Raw genomic sequence first — 19922 nt, 5'->3', positions numbered from 1 at the left:
AATCTATAATCTAATCAAACGATTAATCGCGATTAATCGCATCCAAAATAAAAGTTGTTGTTTACATAATACATGTGTGTGTACTGTGTATATTTAATATGTATATATAAATGCACACATATGCATGGATGTATTTAAGAAAAATATGTTATGTTTATATATTAAATATATGTGTATATATAATATGAATTATTGAATAAAAATGTATTTCAAAATAAATATAGAAAATATTCTCAAAATGTATACTGTATGTGTGTGTACTTTATATATATATATATATATATATATATATATATATATATACATACATAATAAATATACACAGTACACACACATGTATTGTGTAAACAACAACTTTTATTTTTGATGCGATTAATCGCGATTAATCGTTTGACAGCAATAATTTAATTATTTTCAATTACTTGGCTTTTGTACAATAATACCAATAACATACATTTAGATTCATTTGATTGTGTTTTTTCTCTCAGCTCCTAGTCGGCCTCCTAAAATCATCGGCACAAAGATGAACTACAGCGGCACGACGATCAACATCGCCTGGGAGCAGGTGGAGCCGCTGGCCAACGAGTCGACGGTGGAGGGATATAAGGTCAGAAAAACGAGGGTTTCTCGGAGTCTCTGAATGTGTTTTGTGTTCATGGAGTTCAAATTTATTATGCATACGAATAGCTCATTAAATATGAGCTGAAGTTTGAACGTTTATATCTATTTGTTTTTAGAAGTAGGGCTTCAAGTTACTCAAGGCTGAATGTGGACAATATACTCAAAGACACTTGTAAATACAAAGTTTCTGATATAATCTGCTGCTAGTGTGGCCATCCATCTGGGTTTACATTGGACAGTCTGATTTTGAAGCACTATTTTCACCTGCCAACACAGACTCATTTGTCCTCCTATTAAGATTGTGGTTTTATAATTTATACAATGGTATTTAGTAATAAATCAAAAACTGTTTATGTTATGTTCAAGTTACTATTAAATGACGTACATTTTAGATACAATATTGTTATTATGGACTGTTTTTCTCTATTTTGCCAATCATTGCATTACTGATCAACACGGTCCTACATTATTCAGTATTTAAGAATGAATGGAAATGAGTCAGTAGGTGCGTTCCATTACAGATTTGTGCAAAACTTTGGCTCTGTTTTATAATTGTGGTTTATAAAGTATTGCAAAATGACAGCGTTTCCATTAACCGATGTTATGCAACTGAAATATTTTTTTCCTATCGCAATAAGTCATGGCAACAGATTATTGTGGGATTTTGGCTATATTTAATTGAATGTGACCTGTAAATGCGAAAACTTTTCCATCGCTGTTTTGCAAAATCTTCCTTTTTTGAATTGCCTGAAAAACCACCTGAAGTGAGCCTGGAATCTTTTTGCGATATATGCAAGTTTTTGCGCAATTGACGCATTTCTATTAGGCATATTTTCAACTCGCAGTTTGAATTTGGCCAATTTTAAGGGTAATGGAAACAAAGCTAGTGATTCAATAAGCAATTTACAAGACATTTTCTGAATTCTAAAATGCTCTTAGTATTTGTAGCATATCTATTTTATGGCAGAAATAGCACTTAAATCAGTGATTCACATCTAAAATACTGTGTGATTTGCCACTACTAAGTGGTGGTTATATGTTCACATGTGGTGGTTAAAGTATCATTTCATTGTTCTATGTTCAGTATATTTTGTATTTGAAACATTATTCTGGTAGCGTTATACATGCAATTGTAACTGCAGCGTAAATGCATTCATGTCATCTCCGAGCTGCATTAAACTTCAGATGCAGCTTCTGCGCCACTTCTGCAGTGCAAAGATGGATGATGCATGTTGTTGATATCGATGGCTTAGTCTTTATCTTGGCTTCACCGAATCCTGTGCAAACGGCATTATAAAATTGCATGACTTGTGTGTAAATCTCACAGGTTCGCTCAGCTTTTGATGTTGTGCTGTTCTCACTCAGGTCCTGTACAGGCCAGAGGGGCAGACCAACGGCGTGCTGTACACCACAGTGAAGCAGTCCATCGATCTGCCCATGAAGAAGGGCGATTACCTGGTGGAGGTGCGCGCGCACAGCGAAGGAGGAGACGGAGCCGTCGCACAAGTGCGCATCGCAGGTAAAACCACATTTACATCAGTGCGAGATGATGCTTTTATACAAAAGTGACTTACAAATGAAGATTTTGTCATTATATTTTTGTTCATTTATCCAAATGACTGCATCCAAAGTGAATCTTATTTCATTTAAGATAAGCATTCAGTCAGTGTAAACGCCGCCCACATGAAGCAGATGAGTGAAGACCAGCAGATGGAGCTGTTACTGATGAAACACAGATGATTTAATGAGAATGAATATAATCCTGATTGATGTGATCAATTATTCAATTCAATTCAATTCAAGTTTATTTGTATAGCGCTTTTCACAATACGAATCGTTGCAAAGCAGCTGTACACAAGTTTAGGCTACTACAATATATTTAGTAGCTTATCAGTGGTGAATACTGTATGTCAAGTCGATGTACATATGATATAAATGTTAAAATCAGTAACTGTGTAATCAAACAGATGATGAACACTAATTGCAATGATTATGTGCTGTGATCAAACTTGTAGGAAAATGATGTAGTGCTGTATAGTGCAATTATCAATTCAATTCAAGTTTATTTGTATAGCACTTTTCACAACACAAATTGTTGCACAGCAGCTTTACAGAAAATGAACATATAAGCAATTTGTAGATGCAAAGTGACTTACAAATGAGAAAAATCATAAGCAGTTTATGACTATTTCTATGTGAACTTGCAGATGCTTTTATCCACTGCATTCCATTACATACATCCATGCATAATCAGTGCAAACACAAGATGAACAAGATGATGAGATTCACTGTCATGAATGACCAGTAGATGGAGCCATTGCTCAGGAAAACACACAGACGATCATGTGACTTTAGATGATGTTTGGCTTTCACTCAGTTCTGTTCTGAATGAACATAATCCTGATGGAACATAAAATACAAGTAACCACACAATCACAAATAGTTCAGATAGCAAAAGAGCAGATGAGTGTTTAATTCAAAGTATTGCAAAAATAAATCAGAGATTCAAACACAATATTCTTCTAGACAAATGTACAGTTATGCATGTTCCAGATGTTTTTATGTAAAGTGACTTGCAAATGAAGAAAATTATTAGCAGTTTGTTGTGATATTTATGTGTCGGGCACGTCTTATTCAGTAGTTTTCTCATTTCTGCTTGTGGGAAAGTTGTCAAGTTTGGCACACATAGAGAGGACAGTCTCAACATGAACTACAGCAAATTTAGAGTCTCTAACTCAAACCCTCTAGCGCCACCAACTGTCCAAATTTGCACTCATATTTATGCTAATAACTACTTGGGTGTAAGGGCTGACATCTCCCCTTTTTCTAAACTTATCCTGAAACGGTTCAGCCAGTTTTCACCAAAATTGGTTTAAATCATCTTCAGAGTTTGCTAGCAATGAGTTAAGAGTTTCAACAGACCCAATCGTTTCGGGGACACCGAAATGGCACAAGGCTATATCTCCCCAATGCTTCATCGTATTCAGAGCAAACTTGGTACGTGTTATAACAGCCAAGACCTGAAGATTCAGGAGCAGTTTCAGCACAGCGCCACCTACCGGTGAACATATATGAAGAACTGACCTTTTTACCTACGACTTTTAAACAGTTTGACCAAATTCAAAGGTTTGATCATTTTTGATTAAGAATAATGACAAAAACACTCCAGTCAAGTCACACAAAGACATAAGGGGATCATTCATCTTAATTCAAGTCAAATTTTTTTTCTCAACCAATGTCAGTCATTGTGCTCATATCGATAAATTACTGAAAGTCCTCAACTAATGAACCCAAAAAGCAATAACCACAATAAAGATGACTAAAATGAAAACAAAATGTATTACTAAAGCCACTAATATTGTGTCAGTGAGTAAAATAAGAGCATTTTGTGATGTTTGTGTGTGTTTGTGCAGGTGCGGCCGTTCTGGCGTCTCCGTCTCTCGGCTTCTTCTCGCTTCTCCTCACGGTTCTGTTGAGTTTGATTCTCTGAATGTAGTTTCATCCTGATTCAATGAAGCTGAACTGTCACAGGATGAAACCCACCAATATTCAGAGCCCACGCGGCTCTGGAGAACAAAAGACTGGAGATTCAGGACAGAGCGTGTGTTTTATGTCCGAACAGTTCAATATGCCTTACAACATCTCACACTCTGATCTCTTACTGAGCGCTGATTGGTCCAGGCGGAGCGGAAACGGGAAACAGACTTCCTGTGTGTTTTGGTGACGGATCAGCGTCTCGCGTTAGTCTTTACGTCATTGTCAGATCAGTGGCTTTCTCTTATTTCTGTGGACGGATACAGTCAAAGCAAACCAACAATTCACATTCAACTCCATTCATTCACTTTTAGAGGATTATTATATATGCAATAATTTATAAGATATTTGTCTATTTAGCATTGCATCTGTTTTTATATTAGCATATCAGTGATAGATTTTAGTTTTTTTTAAATTAGGATATCATTTTAAAATCGATCCTGGGTTCATGTGAGGAACATTGTGTTTGAGTTTGTGTTCGTCTACGAGCTTCAGTCTCAGAAATGTTATGAAATATGATCAGCTGATGTAGACGAACAAATACTGCGAATGCATTTGTGTTTTAGTGTGATTTCACACTGAGGGAACACCAGTGCTGGGTAGAAACGGATTACATGTAATCTGGATTACGTAATCAGATTCCAAACGTCTAGTAATTCGATTCTATTCTGCTTTAACATGCTCATAATCAGATTACATTTACTTTTTGTGGATTACATGATAAAAGTAATCCAGAAGTAGTATAAGTAATGCGAAAGTAATCCGAATACATGAAGTGAAAGGAGTAATCTAGATTACATTACAGCTACAGTAACAGACTAGCGTTTGTGAGTAATCTAGCCAGCACTGGTGAACACAGATTGATTGAATTGATGGTGAAAGCTTCATTAACATGAATTACGTTCATTAATAACCACATAACAGAAGCAGAATCGTGACGGCACTGATTCTCGAGCACAAAAGCGCTTTTGTTTTGACTGTATCATTCAGATCTGTGTGTCATTGGCAGGTGATTTGTGATGAATGTCAATTAACGTTTTTATTTTTATAATAATGTTTGTTGCAGTCGCTAACTTTAAACGATGATATTCACACGTTTCTGTGAGTTTCATACTGGAGTGTTTGCTGGAATATATGATTTCTATTCTGTTAACTCTGTATGTTATGTGCTAATATGATCTGCCATTCAAGCTGTATATTTAGTTTTATTGATGGGGATTTGGAGGTTTTACTGGTCAGGAACAGATTGTCTGTATTGAAGCGGAGCAGTCAAATGATGTGATTTGATGTGTTTGAGCTGATGTTTCTCCTCATTTAAACCACCACTAAGTGCTTTTGCTCCCGATGTTCGTCTGCGTGAGAGAGTTTTGCCAAATGCATGGATGCCTTGAGCTTTAGCGGCCTGCAGTTATTCAGAGGCCAGATGCATGATGGGATTGAATGGACTGATCGTCATACTCGCTGGTTCAGTTCAACAACAGGTCAGACTCTTTGACTAGACTAACCTGTCAGTTATTACCTGCTTCATTCAACTCAGTCTTCAATTAAACTTTATAGAGACCAAACAAACCAACTCGCCTGCGGTGTGTTTCTTGCTCTCGTTGAATCCAGCAGCGACTGTTGATTCCCTTTCATCCTCCTCATCTTTATATGTCCAGGGGCCTCATTTATAAAACTTTCTTACGCACTGATTTGATCTTAGAGTGTTCGTACGATCAAATCCACGTCAAAGTACAGATTTATAAAAACCGTCTTTGACGTGGCAAAGTACTTATCTCCACGTCAGATTCCAGCTCGGCGTACGACAGTTTCCTTGTGGTAATGCCTGGTATTGCAGATAGTTCAGCCTCACTATAATTTGATTTCTTGCACTCCTTTTTACTTGCCATTGTCACAGAGTTTTTGCTTTAGGAATGAGCTCATTTTATATGTTAATTAATTAAGCAGGGGCGTTTCGACGGCGGAACATTCAGCTGCACACAATTCCACGATCATTTGTGATCTATAACCGAATGACTGGCGTACGCATGGATTTCGTGGTACGTTCGTTTCTCTGAATCGCTCTTACGATCAAATCAGAAAAGTTCTTAGATAAAATCAAGGATGGTTTCTACGCAAGTCTTTATAAATGAGGCCCCAGCCCTAGAACAGCATGTGGCCTTAATTCTTGATTAGACATTTACAAACATTTAGCATTAGTAACTGAAACTGTGTGTGAGAAAATAACAGTAAAACGACACTTATAAATCGAAACCATAGTAGAATTATAAACAGAGGCTTGCCTTTGTGAAAGAGAGAGATGCACTGTAGAGTATGGAGAATTTGCATGTCATTGTGACCATCAACCAACATCAGAGAACTGTAAACATGCCAATTGTTAAATTATTGTAAGACTGAAATAGTAATTTGCTCACTTACCTTTATTGAAGTCAAGTCACCTGTATTTATATAGCGCTTTATACAATACTGATTGTGTCAAAGCAGATTTAATGTCAGCTCTCAGCTCTCTCCCAGTAGTGTGTGTTCAATCAGTCAAGTGTCCCCAACTAAGCAAGGAACCAAAACTCAATCAGTGACAGAAATGGAGAAAAAAACCTTGGGAGAAAACGGGTTCTCCTCTGTCCAGACGAACCAGCAGTTTAATTTGTGATCTCGTCTGTGGGGCTCATCTAATAGACATGGTCTCTGTCTGCAGGTAATTGTAAAACTCTAGGTATTATGAGATTGCAGCAGAATGCGATATGAGCCAAATGTGTAGTGAGCCAGGATTCTTACTAGTAACCAATTCTGAGTACATGGTATACTGATTCAGCCCAGGGAAAATATTCCATTTATTCATGTAGTCCACCAGACCTGAAAGTAAAAAGCCAAACAAATATAATTCAAAACAAGTACAAAATTGTGAAATGCTTCAATCTCATGTTGTTCTTCCCTCTTTGGATCAAACTTGGAACTGATGCAGAAGTGAAACAACACAACTACCAAGAAAAATATTTCTTAACAGTTTCTTAGAGTTCAACAAAAAACGTTATGGTTCACAAGAGTTCATCCTCACCAGGGTGAAGAGATGCAAATGAAGAAAACCATTTGACCCTCTCAGAAAGCCCACCACTCCAATATACTCCAGCATTAAAACAGAACAATTGCCACTACAGGGTCATAAAAAGTCAAGTCAAGACCCCTTTGTTTATGTAGCACTTTCAACAATACAGATTGTGTCAAAGCAGCTTTATAGTACTGAACAGGAAAATAGTATGACAATGCAAAAGGACAACAGTAAACACTCAATTTTCAGTTCAAAGGCAGTTCATCACTGAATTCAGTCATGTTGTCGTCATCATCCAGTTTAGTTCAGTTCAAACTGTGTGTGATAATTGCTGGAGATGAAGTGTAAGCAAGTTAGAGGCAACAGCAGCAAGGAAACAAAAGTCCACAGGTGATATAAATGGAGAAGAAACCTTGGGAGAAACCAGGCTCAATCGGGGGCCAGTTCTTCTCCGGCCAGATGAGCCAGCAGTTTAATTCCAGGCTGCAGCAAAGTCAGATTGTGCAGAGGACTCAACTGGTTCTCATGGTCTTGTCCGGATGGCCATCTAGGTGGGTGACGAGGTCTTCATCGTTGATCCGTCTCTGGAGCTCATTTAGATGACATTCAGGGCTGTAGAGGTCATCTCTGGGTTAAGGATGCACAATTAATCGAATCTGTAATCGCGATCACGATTACGGATGCCACAATTACGTAATCGTCCAAACCTGCGATTACAAAAAAAAAATGTTTACAATTATTCTGTGTGCTTAAGAGGCGTGTTTAAAGCATGTCACGTTGTGAGAGGCGAAACGATATTGTTATCATGGGCACATCAAAATACCTAGAATAAATATTTCAAACAAATTATTCATTAGTTTAAATGCATTTTAAGATAACTTTCCCATCAACTGGTCACAATGCACAACACGGCTGTATGCTGCGTCAAAGACGCGAGTGTGGTGGAGCACATGAGAGACTGTCTGGATTAATTTGCACTTTTATTCTCTGACAGCACTGCAGATGTCGCTAAACATAATGCTGCCGTTACCCCGAAAACCCCGTGAAAAAAACTGCTTTCACTTTCTGAACAGTGTAACTGTGTTATTTAATGAGCTAACATGAACTAAGAGTTGTATTATTTAACAAAGACTATAATAAAGAATTAATGCAGCCTAACAATCCTTTAACGGATTTGGATTATAGAAATGTGTCAAATGTAGGCCAGGTCAAAGAGATGGGTCTTTAGTCTAGCTTTAAACTGACAGTTTGTCTGCCTCCAGAAAAATCTACCTTGAGACACATGGGGACGACTGCCTGGCTCAGCGAGGTGTTGAAAATGTTAGGGTAGCCTTTGGTGATTTTTTTTCCTATGACTCACTTTCTTAACCTCCTGAGCTTTATGACATGCACATTTTATTGTTGTTTTGTGCTGAGATTAAATTATTAGGATCATTTGTGTGTGAAACCATACGGTAGGCCAGCGGTAGGTGCTGTGCAGGTAAACCTCACTCCCCTGATCTCGAGAGGCACACTAGTGACTGATGCTAGAGCTGCAGTCTTTAGCCTTCTTGTTAGTGTGCCCACCTCTCATGCCGGAGACCCGGGTTTGAGACCCGCTCGAAATGGATGTGAGTAGGTCCCGGGTGTAGGGGTTACATGCTCGAGCAGAGTGAGCCATCAGCTTTGAGAGAAGGTCCTTTTTTTTGCCGTCTTCATCCTTTTTTTTAACTTTGGGTTTAATTCTTTTAGCGGATAGCATACAACGTGCATTACCACCACCTAGTGATTATGAGTGTGGCTCAGGATCATAAACTATGTGATTTCTCTATATTGTATTATATAAACCAGTGTCCTTTTAAATACTGCATTAAAAAGATGTTTGACATGAGAAGCCCAATTCCTTTGTTGTCAAGACTCGCCCGTCATTTGTTGAGCATCAAGCACCAGCAGTGAATGCCTTTTCGGAACAGCAGGGAGGATGCTGGAGGAGAGGAGGACATCTCTGAATAAACTGTGAATGGCGACCACTGTTCATACCTACAGTTCAACAGATTTACTTATTTTTTTATTATTATTTAATGTTAGACAGTTGGCGAAGAGTTCTTTAGTTACTTTAAAGCTGACAGCACATTAGACCATTTTCAAATCTTAACTGATTTTAAAACAATTGGAGACCACAAACATGAAGATCGTTGGGGCAGCCCAATAGGAGTAACAATCAGGGTACTTCTAATGGTTAGAGAGCCGGACTTGTAAAACAAAAGGTTGCAAGTTCGAGTCTCGGGTCCAGCAGGGATTGTAGGTGAAGATTGAGAATTTCCAGTACTCTCTCCACCCTCAATACCACGACTGAGGTGAGTCCCTTGAGCAAGAACCAAACCCCCCAACTGCTCCCGGACGCCACAGCAATAGCAATATGGCTGCCACTGCTTCGGGTGTGTGTTCACTACTGTATGTGTGCACTTGAATGGGTTAAATGCAGAGCACAAATTCTGAGTATGGGTCACCATACTTAGCCACACTTCGCGTCTTTTCCTTTCTTTTCTACCGCAAACTATACTATTTGACCAGACCGTGAGACCGTGGTTTCACAGTGACATGAGATCAAATGTGACTAGAGATCATTTGGGGATGTAAATTGGACTTGAAATCTGCCTTAAAATTGTTGAGTGTGCAGCCAGTTTCACATCAAAGAAAGGTAGGCCATAAATCTTCACTTATTTGCTGTTGGATCACGTTGCTTGGCTATATTCTCTACTGCATGGTTATGCTTCTCTGTAAAGGACAGTCTGTATTGATATTTGTGGGCTTGATTCTCGCTGGTGGTAGTTATGTTTGAAGCCTATAATAAAAGTTTACCTTTAGGCTGAAAAATTGTAGATGTTGTTGGGCTGAGGCCAGGTTTGGGCTGGAGTTTTTTGCTGGTGCAGGGCTCTAATGCATTGACTGACTGCTATCCGAGAGAAAAAACAGATGTAGAAGTGAAACAACATTATTAGAAAGCTGAAGTGGAAACTGCAAACATTGCATGTATTCTGCTGAGCAGTATATTGCTCTATATGTTGTATTTTAAATCCAAGTTTCTGTACATGTGACAGCTCTAAAACTAGTCCCATCAGATTCTTCATTTTTTTTATTTCAGTCACTCCCACAACAGCATCTCTGACAGCGACTGTGTGCTTAAAGCAGCTGAGCTTCTGCTGTCTCTGCTCTACAACACAAGAGCAGCTTCACATCATGTTTGTTCTGGGTCTGATCACCTGTGTGGTGCTGACAGCATTCAGTGCTCACGCAAAAGTGGTCGATAGCTTTGAGGAGTGTAAAGAGTTTTTCTACAAAGGCATAGAACCAAGAGGAATGGATCAGAATGCCAAGAAAATCTGTCAGAAGTGGGAAAATGGAAGCTTTTATTATGCTACTCTGTATTCGGTTTATCACAAGATCCCTCTCTACAGCGCCTACACACTGGACCCTAAATGCTCAAGCAGCCGTGGAAGGATAAAACAATGGCACCTCGAGCCACAGGTGACTTACTGTGAACTTTGACAAAAGTTTCATTAGCAATTGGAGTTCTGCGTTCCATAAGAATGTTCAGTTAATTAAATTATTGGTCTTCATCAGTGCTTCTTTTGTAAATGAATAATTGCTGGATCCAAAACAACAGTTAAAAGGTGCTGTGACCGACATTAATAATACAACTTCAGTTTTCCCGGAACATTCAGTGACGTCACTAAATTACCTGTAGCTATAAGAACATCGTTTGCAAGTTTCCGCATGAACCTAACTACAGTCTAGGCCACTGGTTTTCAAACAGGTTTCAAAATGTAGCCTATATGTAAGTTACATTTATAAAATTAGTTTTCATGAAAATAAAACACAATCATAGTCTGTATATGAATGGAATAAATATGCAAAACATATCTGACTTAAATAATTAACAGATTTAAAACAGATTCACCGGAATGGAAATGGAGAACTGAGATGACAGTTTGTTTGCTTTATTTTACAAAAGCACAAATGTTCTGTTTTTACTGTGAGTGTGAAAAAATAAAAGTAAACACTTTGCGGTTTCGAATGATGTCTAACTCTTATCTGTATGACAAAAAAACAGTGATTTGTTTCAGCTACAGAATTCGACTTTGCGCGCGCACACCACATATTCTATCAATTCAAATTTGACATCTTAGTCTGTACATTATCAAAATAAATTATAGTCATCCAAACCCATTTTAGGTTAATCTGGGAAAGTTAAATAGTCTGTAGCTTACATAACCGGTGCATGTTGCTGTTATGCCAATATTTTCCATTGATATACAAACTTCTGTAAGTACAAAGCCTAGTATACATTATAAATAATATTTATCATTCAAATACATTGCGAATATGAAAACATTTGTGCCGAATTACAGAGGTAAATGAGCCCAATGCCTGCTACTTTCAGGGTTTTTTTTTCCATTTCTTATTCTGTTCTGAATACCGTTACATTTAAATGATTTGTTTAATTGTAGGCCTAGTGTTTATAATGTTTATACATTTATAATATTTCACTTGATTTGGTATAATTTCTGATATTATTACACTCTCTCTAAACATTCCACTGCTCACTAAATATGATTTGCAAGCAGTGAAGCACCAATCAATGAGAGCGATTTTGAACTTAAGAAAGCTGATTGGTCATTAATATGTTGAGGACCAATACATAACCTCAAAATATATCTACTTGCATTCTTGTACGCACGCATTCACTGTCACGATCGAATGCACTTGTTAATGCTGGATTTTTAAAAACAAATACCGGAACGCAACAATCCAAAATCATTTTCCGGAACAGGATCCAGCTTTAAGCACACAATTAAGCACTGGTCTTCATTCTGTTTTGTTATTGCAAATACATCTAAAAAAATGCTACATTTCTCTGAAATTTAGAATTTTCTTTTTTTTTTTTCAAGCAATAACACATGAAATGACCATTTAACATATTTCTTTTGCAGCTTTCTCAACATGAATCCCAACTTGATTATATGGTTCATGTGAAACCAAATAATCAAAGTGCTTATAAAGAAAATCAAGCCATTAGCAGCGACTACATTAAAACCGGATACGATCGTGGACACCTGAACCCCAGCTGCTTCCAATGCAGTGACGGCCGTAAAGCAACGTTCACACTGACCAACGCTGCACCTATGAATAGACATTTTAACCAAATTCCCTGGAATAAATGTGAGAGCACGCTAAGGGTTTATTTAACACAGCAGCTTGCCAGGGATGGTGGTTTTGCAACAGCCTACATTGTTACAGGTACAGTACCTGATCCCAATGTACGAATACCACAAAGAGAAGTCTCTAAAGACCCAGAAAGAGTGACGGTGCCCTCTCACATCTGGACGGCTGTCTGTTACAAACAAGACCCTGATAACACAAACTCTTTTTCCTTTGGCTATATTGGAAGAAACCGGCAGAATGAGCCTGACATAAAGCTGATGAGTGTCTCAGACTTGAACAGTCAGCTCAGCAAACTCTATAGTAAGCTCTCAGGGGCCCATCAGTCAATTGAGATTTTTGCTGATGATTGTTTTGGTGACAATAATAAATTAAACAAGGTTATGGAGGTGTTTAAGAAATTAATTAATCTACCAGTGAACCTAGCAGTCGAAATGAGCTCAGGCATAAATGACACGTACCTCGCTGTGGAAAGCACCTTCAACATTGACAGCACACCTGAAGAAAATGTCAAACAGAACGAGAGTACAGGAAAGATAGCCTTTGACAGCATGAGCACTTACTACGATGTGGCAGAGCACCTGAAGGTTTTTGCTGGAAATGTTTGTGTTATAACTAACGTCGAACCACGAACAATTGTGCATGATGAGCTCAGAAATAGGGAGGTATCCACAGGACCAGATGCTGTTGAATGCCTTTTGGTCCCAGAGAGGAAGACTGCAGCTGATGGCTCACTCTGTTCGAGCGTCTCTGAATCTGATTACAGCTGTCAATGCGACACAGGAAAGAAAACCAAGCCCTGCTGCTCCACTCCCTGCCTTTACATGGACAAACTCAATGGCTACAGGTGTTACTCAGACCAGAAGCTGATCGAGTGTTCACCCCCGTACTCACTCATCACATATAAAACAGAGAGGTGCTTGGATGATTATCCCTGCGCCACATATGGTAGAGACTACTACTGGTGCAGGACCAGTTATAATGCCGTTATTTCAGACTTCGAGTGGGACTACTGCAGCCCTCCGCTGAGGAACAGTAAGGCTAAAAATGGAAAGTACTGCCGCATCAACAACGCCTGTGCTAAATATGGTTGCCGTTATAAATGGTGCTACACAGATGATGAAGACAACTGGGATTACTGTTGAAGAAACTGTAGCCAGAAGATGGTTAACAGTGTTCATTACAATTAATACTGAAGTATGACTTTGCGAAGTTGATTGCGATTGTACTTGCATTACTTACATATGTGTTTCTGAAATGAACACCAGCTTTTATTTCCCCCCTAATGATTTGTGTGCAAAAACAAAAGGCTTAATAAAACATCTAATGAACCTTTAATACATTTGCAGATTCTTAATGTAGATTTGTTTTCAGAAAAATAAACTGCTGACATTTGCGTGTGTAGATTCATATGAACACACACACATCTTTACAAAGCTTGAAGAACATTGATGTGATTTTCAATAGTAATATTTTAATTGCTGTCCATGTTTACATGTTCAGTCACAACTAAAAAGCAGTAAGGATTTGTGCTGTACTTCTGATGATTGATTGCCAAGTTGATTGTGATTGTACTTGCGTTACTAACAAACGTATAGCCTCTTGTATATGCTTCTGAAATTAATGTCAGCTTAAAATGTACTTTTCCCTGATGATGTGTATGCAGAAACAAAAGGCTAATAAAAACATCCATGAACCTAATATTCATTTGCATTCATTTTTACACAAAGTAGTATAATCCATTTCCAGTAAAAACAAATCTCTGTCATGTATGAGCAGGGCCGGAAATACAGTGGGGGGGTGTCATCTGAAAACAACACTCTCCATTGACTTTGAATTGCGGGAAGCTGCCTCCTTGTCATTTCTGACTTCTAACAAAAAGCAGAACAATGTCTAAAAGGTGCTTTGAGACTAGGTGTACAGTAAACAAGCACACAACTGCATTTTTATAAGCTCTCGAGCTAAAAAACAAGACTTTAAGAACACAATAGTGGAGGACAACGGGTCATATTACTCTGAGAACTGCGCCCGCTGGAGGGAAATTTAAGGGCAACATTAGACGTTCATTATTTATCCATGTCAAATGATTATTTCACCACCCTGAAAAGAGGAGATGTATTGAGAAACTAAATGTTACTGGTCTATGTCAGTGCTCCTTTTCCTTACCTTCCTTTTGTTGCAGAAATGATCCAGCTGAATGGCCCAACGTGAAATACCCTGACATCCACAACTATTTGTCCTTAAACAGCTTATAAAAATGTAGTTGTGTGGTTTTTTAGCTTGTTTACTGTACATATTGTCACATAGCAGCTTTTAGACATTGATCTGTTTTTTGTTATTAGTCAGAAATGAGAAGGAGTCCGCTCTCCTGCAATACAAAGTCAATGGAGAGCTGTGGAATTGTCCCTATGGTTCGCTACGCAATACCGTCTTTTGTGATTGGCCATAATACCTGCAGACTGCAGCCAATAGAAATGCTTCTCTATCGGTGTGCATCATCCTGCTCCTCACAGATCGTGAGAGCAGACTGCAGTTTTTGTAGTTCATTATAACACAGTATAGAAATGATGTAATTGATAGACTCAGTATGCAGTGCAGAGAGCTTCAGTCATTAAAGTGCTCCTATTATTCCTATTGTCTATCAAAAAAAGAGTCTGTTCACTATTGCTGAAACAAGTTGTCAGGAAATCAAATCTTTTGTCTTTTGTCACACGTCACAAAGTAACAAAGTATTTGTCCACCCACATTCTACATCGCAAACAACTTGACCACCCACAAACAGAGGAACCCACTAAACATTGGATGTCGGATAGACGTGCAGATCATGTCTATATTGGGTCCGTCGGTCCATGACCAATTCTGAACATCTATTCAACGTCCAAACTAGGTCCACTATTTGGACGTCTATCCATGACCCAACTTGGACGTCATTTGGACGTCTATGGCAGTTGCAGTAAATGTGTTTTACAAAATAGAACCTATTAACATGATTATACATATGAATACAGATTATTTATAAACAAACAATATTTATTATCTGTATGAATATTTATTGATTTGGTAGTCCATATGTTTTTTTGTTTTGTTTTTGTTTTTTTACATTTTCCTGTTTTCCTTTAACTGTTTTTATTTTATTTAAAGAAGCCTATAATCAAGTTATTTATTTTTTATGTTATATATAACGGAGGCCATCTAGTAAGTGATGTGCAGGCAAACCTCACTTCTTTATCTAAAGAGACGCACTAGCCACCTAGGGTTACAAGCCCAACTCTCTCACCATTAGGTCTTGCTTAGGTCTTGATGCAGCTTGACTGTCTTATTAGTTGGAGTATTGGTAAAGGATGGTGCATGGTTTTTACACAGTGTAATGACTTATATAATGTTGAAGTTTACAACTCATAGGTGTGCCCGGTTTACTAATATAAGCAAATTGTGAGCACTTTCCATGGTAGTCCGTGCTAATTAGTTAAAGTATTCTCCAGTCTTGCTTGCGAATCAGTTTGTTGTCAATCAGCCACTTCAACCGTTTTATAATCAGATTCCGGCTCGAATTGGTAAGGTACAATCAGTACCATGTTTGTACCATGACAAGTCTCCAGGGCTGTCATTCAGTTATGGCAATGGGCTTTTTGTTTCCAACACGCGCTGTACACGGTAGACCAATCAGAAAGGACTGCACCGTTGACCAATCACAGCAGTGAGAGCTCACAGAAAGGAGGGGTTTAGAGAGACTGATTCTTCAAACTGCTTCGCACAAGTCGTTTACGAATCATTTAAAAATGAGGTCAAATTATATCTATTTTTTTTAAAGTGTTTTTGACCTTGCATACATGTAAAGCCATTTTAGGAGACTCATAAAACAATATTAACAACATTTAAACTTATGTGGTAAGTAAGCACTACCGCTGCAATATAACTTTACACAGAGCACATGCGATTGCAATGGTGAGAGGAAAATGTTGTGGGCAGATTCAACAAACCACATATTAAAAGCGGCTAGAGCTCCGTAATTAAATATATATTTTTATCCATGTGCGAGCTATAGAGATGAGCAGCTCTGTGAAACAGCCAATCAGAGCAGAGCTCATCATTAATATTCACGAACCTTCAAAATAAGGCAATAACAGAGCATTTCATTCTAGGGACAAATCCTAGGGTTGTAAATGGACTTGTAAAACCGTTTCTGGAGATTTTTTTTCCCCTTTACAATTTAAAATATTGTATAAATGCATTCTATGGCACCTTTAAAATAGCATAATAGGAGCTCTTCAAAATGCAAGTTTGTAGGATCGCTATGAACTAAGACAAGTGAGAGGTTTTTTTAATTAATATAAAGGGCGTTTGCAAAAGTAAAACTGAATTTATACAATATACGAGTTTTATACAAAAGTTCATATTAAGTGACTTACATTTTAGGAACACTGTTGTCTGATTGTGCTCTATTTCATCAACAAAAACAGATCCAAACAAAGACCCAGCTTGTTTTGTTTATGAATGAATCTACTTTTTTCAGTCGATTGAATGAATTATTTTGTCACGAAGAATTTGACTAACTGCCACCTACTTACGGTTTCAGTTTAATTGTTAAAATCGAAATTGAGTTTTAATAGTTTAATATTTCTGTATTCAAAACTTTATATTTAACACATTAATCTCATAACATTGTTCTTATGCACCTCTGAAAAATCTGTAAATATTCCTTAATGCCACAGTTGTGCTCTTCCGTGCAAAGGTGACTTGTTGTTGTTGATTTCATTTGACTGGGAACGTATTCTTCCGGATTGTATTGCATTGTTTTGAATTATTTATTATTTGATTTAAAATTGTGAAGAAAAAAAAATCTAAATGTGTATTGAAAGAATCGATTCACTGGCCCATAAACGAAGTCCAGCGATCTGGTTGCAGGTTTACTGCATGTTCGGTCTTTTCACAGCGCTTCAAGATTTAGTTTCAATTTTAATCTGGCTCCGTTCTAATCTGACTCCAATTTCAAATGATCATTAAATTAAGACTGTATTCCTAATCAAAGGTGATCACAAATATTGATTGTGTATTAATTTAGAAAAATGATTATTCTGGAAATCCCATTCTTTCAATTATTCGTTCATTAATGACCTGGTATCGCTTAGAAATTCACCTGGCCGATTCGTGAATTCACGGCACAACCTCGTCAGTTCTGGACTTACTCAGAGAATGAAGAGTGATTATAGAGCCTCTTAAGTGGACTACACCCTGCAGTACCATACTATAGAGTGCCCTTTTTCTATAATCACGCGAACTTCAGGGTGGGATTGTTTGCTCTCTTTGAAGATCCCTTCTTCAGATTAGTTTTACTGTTTTGTTGCATGCCATCTGTTCGTACTGTATTTTAATTCCATGAGGAGATAATTTTACTCCTTACGGTATTGTCACAAAGATGACATTTGATACAGCTAGACAAATGGCATTATAGGTTAAAAACTTCAAGGAGTCAAATATTTCTTTATAATGGGAAAGTTAATTTCTGTAATTTCTGTCGTGATCAGAAGTTTTTTTTTTTTTTTTTTTTTTGCCAGGTGCTCATCTTAAAGGTACTTTTCGACTTACTGGTGCAGGGATGTGAGGGAGGCAGAGCGAAAGTCCACAAGACCAACCCCCTGACGGTGATTGGTTGGAAGACTGTTTGTTTTTCTGTGGAATGGTTGGTAGCACCGATTGGTATTTTTTGGGGCATATCTCGGACCCTAGGCTGACCACAGAGATGCGTTTTTTTTTTACAGCCAATTTATGGAGCAGGCAGCGAGCGGATCGCAAAGAAAGGTCAGCTGAATGTGACACTATACTTTTCAGGCGTGAAATCGCTGATACAACCTTTAATATTTGAGAAGGCTTAGATAAAATTTTAATGTTTAATATTTTATATATAATAATATTGAATATAAATTGTTTTTATAGATTATGAAGGGTTTTATGGTTAAATACATCCAAAGGGATATCTTTAATTTAAGAGATATATTTTCTTGTAATAACGAGATGCTATCTCGTAAAAATATCTTCTCAGCATAATGGCATCATAAAAACAGTATGTTTTTCCAATTATAACAAGACGTAAAATGTTGAATTTCTGTTATATGGTTAAAACAACATATTTTTTACACGTGACGTGCCATAGGCCTTTATCCACTGATATATAATAGAAAATGTATATAGATCAGAGCTTTCACAATCACGCCCGGCTCTGAATATGACTTATGGATAAGTTTATCCACAAATAGATTATGTTCTATATGTCTAATGTATACTGAAAGAAAGAATAAACATGATTTATAAACTCATCGATTTAGCTTAACATCCTAAAATGTGATCTGCATGCATAATAAACCATCTCAAAGATTATCTCAAAAGTAAAACACAAACAAACCCCTACAGGTTTTTGTAAATGTTTTAGTAAGTACTGTCAGTCCTTTACTCTTTGCCATAAAATATTACAGTACACAATCTATCTTAAAGGGGTCATCGGATGCCCGTTTTCCACAAGTTCATATGATTCTTTAGGGTCTTAATGAAAAGTCTATTATATACTTTGGTTAAAAATTCTCAATTGTGGTGTTAAAAACAACCTTTTATCTGGTCAAAATCAGCTCTGCAAAAACTCAGCTCGTTTTATTGCATGGTCCCTTTAAATGCAAATGAACTCTGCTTGCCCCACCCCTCTGATGTGGGATTATGAGCCGTAATGTTGACTTTAGCCGAATTTAGCTGCGTTTAGCCACGAAACTTGCCAACAAGCACATTATTAAGAAAGGCTGTTTGTAAAGATGCATAAAAAACCCTTATCCTCACTTCTGCTGTGGGTGAAACTGCATCACAAATGATTCACACGAACATAGACGCATTTGTAGATCAGGATCGGCACTTTCCTTTTAAAAATGAAAGTAACGTTAATCCTCTGCGTCTTCAGCGGCTCAGATGTCCGGGGTAAATGACGACTGCTATGTTCATGATTACATCCTCAATCGGAGACATTCTTGTCTGCACCTGAGTCACACAAATGGCGATCGGAGTCGAGTTTGAGCTCGGTGAGGGCGGGGCTAAGGTAAGACGCTCATGTCAATCAACTATCGCACCTCCAGCGCCTCCAAAAGCACGGACATAAACTTTTTTTATCCTGTTGTTTACTGTATTTATTTGTTTAGCCAGTGTGGTTGTGGGTTTTGGATATTTTGCTGTTTGAAGCTGTTAAGGACCTTTGACACAGACGTCTCCCAGAAGATAAGACGATGCACAAAAGGCATCATTGTGGAAAAAATTAGTACTCATCTTTTATTTACATTTGAACAAAAAGTGGCATGTCCAAAATTATTCATACCCTTCTCAATAATCAATAGAAAAGCCTTTATTGGCTATTACAGCAATCAAACGCTTCCTATAATTGCTCACGAAAGAATCGATTCACTGGCCCGAAAACGAAGTCCAGCGATCTGGTTGCAGGTTTACTGCATGTTCGGTCTTTTTACAGCGCTTCAAGATTTAGTTTCGA

The 19922-nt window shown here is 37.7% G+C and overlaps 2 protein-coding genes across 5 annotated transcripts in view; both read left to right on the top strand.

The window, feature by feature from the left end:
• cntn1a (contactin 1a) overlaps positions 1-5718 on the top strand; it is a 74624-nt gene extending 68906 nt beyond the window's left edge. For all 4 annotated transcript variants that reach the window (XM_073831751.1, XM_073831750.1, XM_073831748.1 and 1 more), the window contains exons 22-24: positions 489-607; positions 1987-2140; positions 4035-5718. In XM_073831751.1, coding sequence (XP_073687852.1) covers positions 489-607; positions 1987-2140; positions 4035-4111 — 350 coding nt within the window. In that variant the 3' untranslated portion in view covers positions 4112-5718. The remainder of the gene's footprint in view (positions 1-488; positions 608-1986; positions 2141-4034) is intronic.
• Positions 5719-10417: 4699 nt separating this feature from the next.
• Positions 10418-14045, top strand: LOC141302076 (uncharacterized). The gene is made up of 2 exons (XM_073832268.1): positions 10418-10708; positions 12175-14045. The coding sequence occupies exons 1-2, from the start codon at positions 10421-10423 to the stop codon at positions 13546-13548; spliced, it is 1662 nt and encodes a 553-aa protein (XP_073688369.1). The 5' UTR covers positions 10418-10420; the 3' UTR covers positions 13549-14045.
• Positions 14046-19922: the final 5877 nt, after the last annotated feature.

Source organism: Garra rufa, chromosome 25 (assembly GCF_049309525.1).
Source record: "Garra rufa chromosome 25, GarRuf1.0, whole genome shotgun sequence".
NCBI classification, from domain to species: Eukaryota; Metazoa; Chordata; class Actinopteri; order Cypriniformes; family Cyprinidae; genus Garra; species Garra rufa.
Note: the sequence above shows the minus strand (reverse complement) of the source record. Positions and strands in the feature narration are given on the sequence as shown.

What these genes read in the sequence shown, in the direction of transcription:
- LOC141302076 (XM_073832268.1), top strand. Translation starts at nt 10,421, where the DNA reads ATGTTTGTTCTGGGTCTGATCACCTGTGTGGTGCTGACAGCATTCAGT. An exon ending in AATGGCACCTCGAGCCACAG is followed by an intron (nt 10,709 to 12,174) that starts GTGACTTACTGT and finishes TTTCTTTTGCAG; the next exon opens with CTTTCTCAACATGAATCCCA.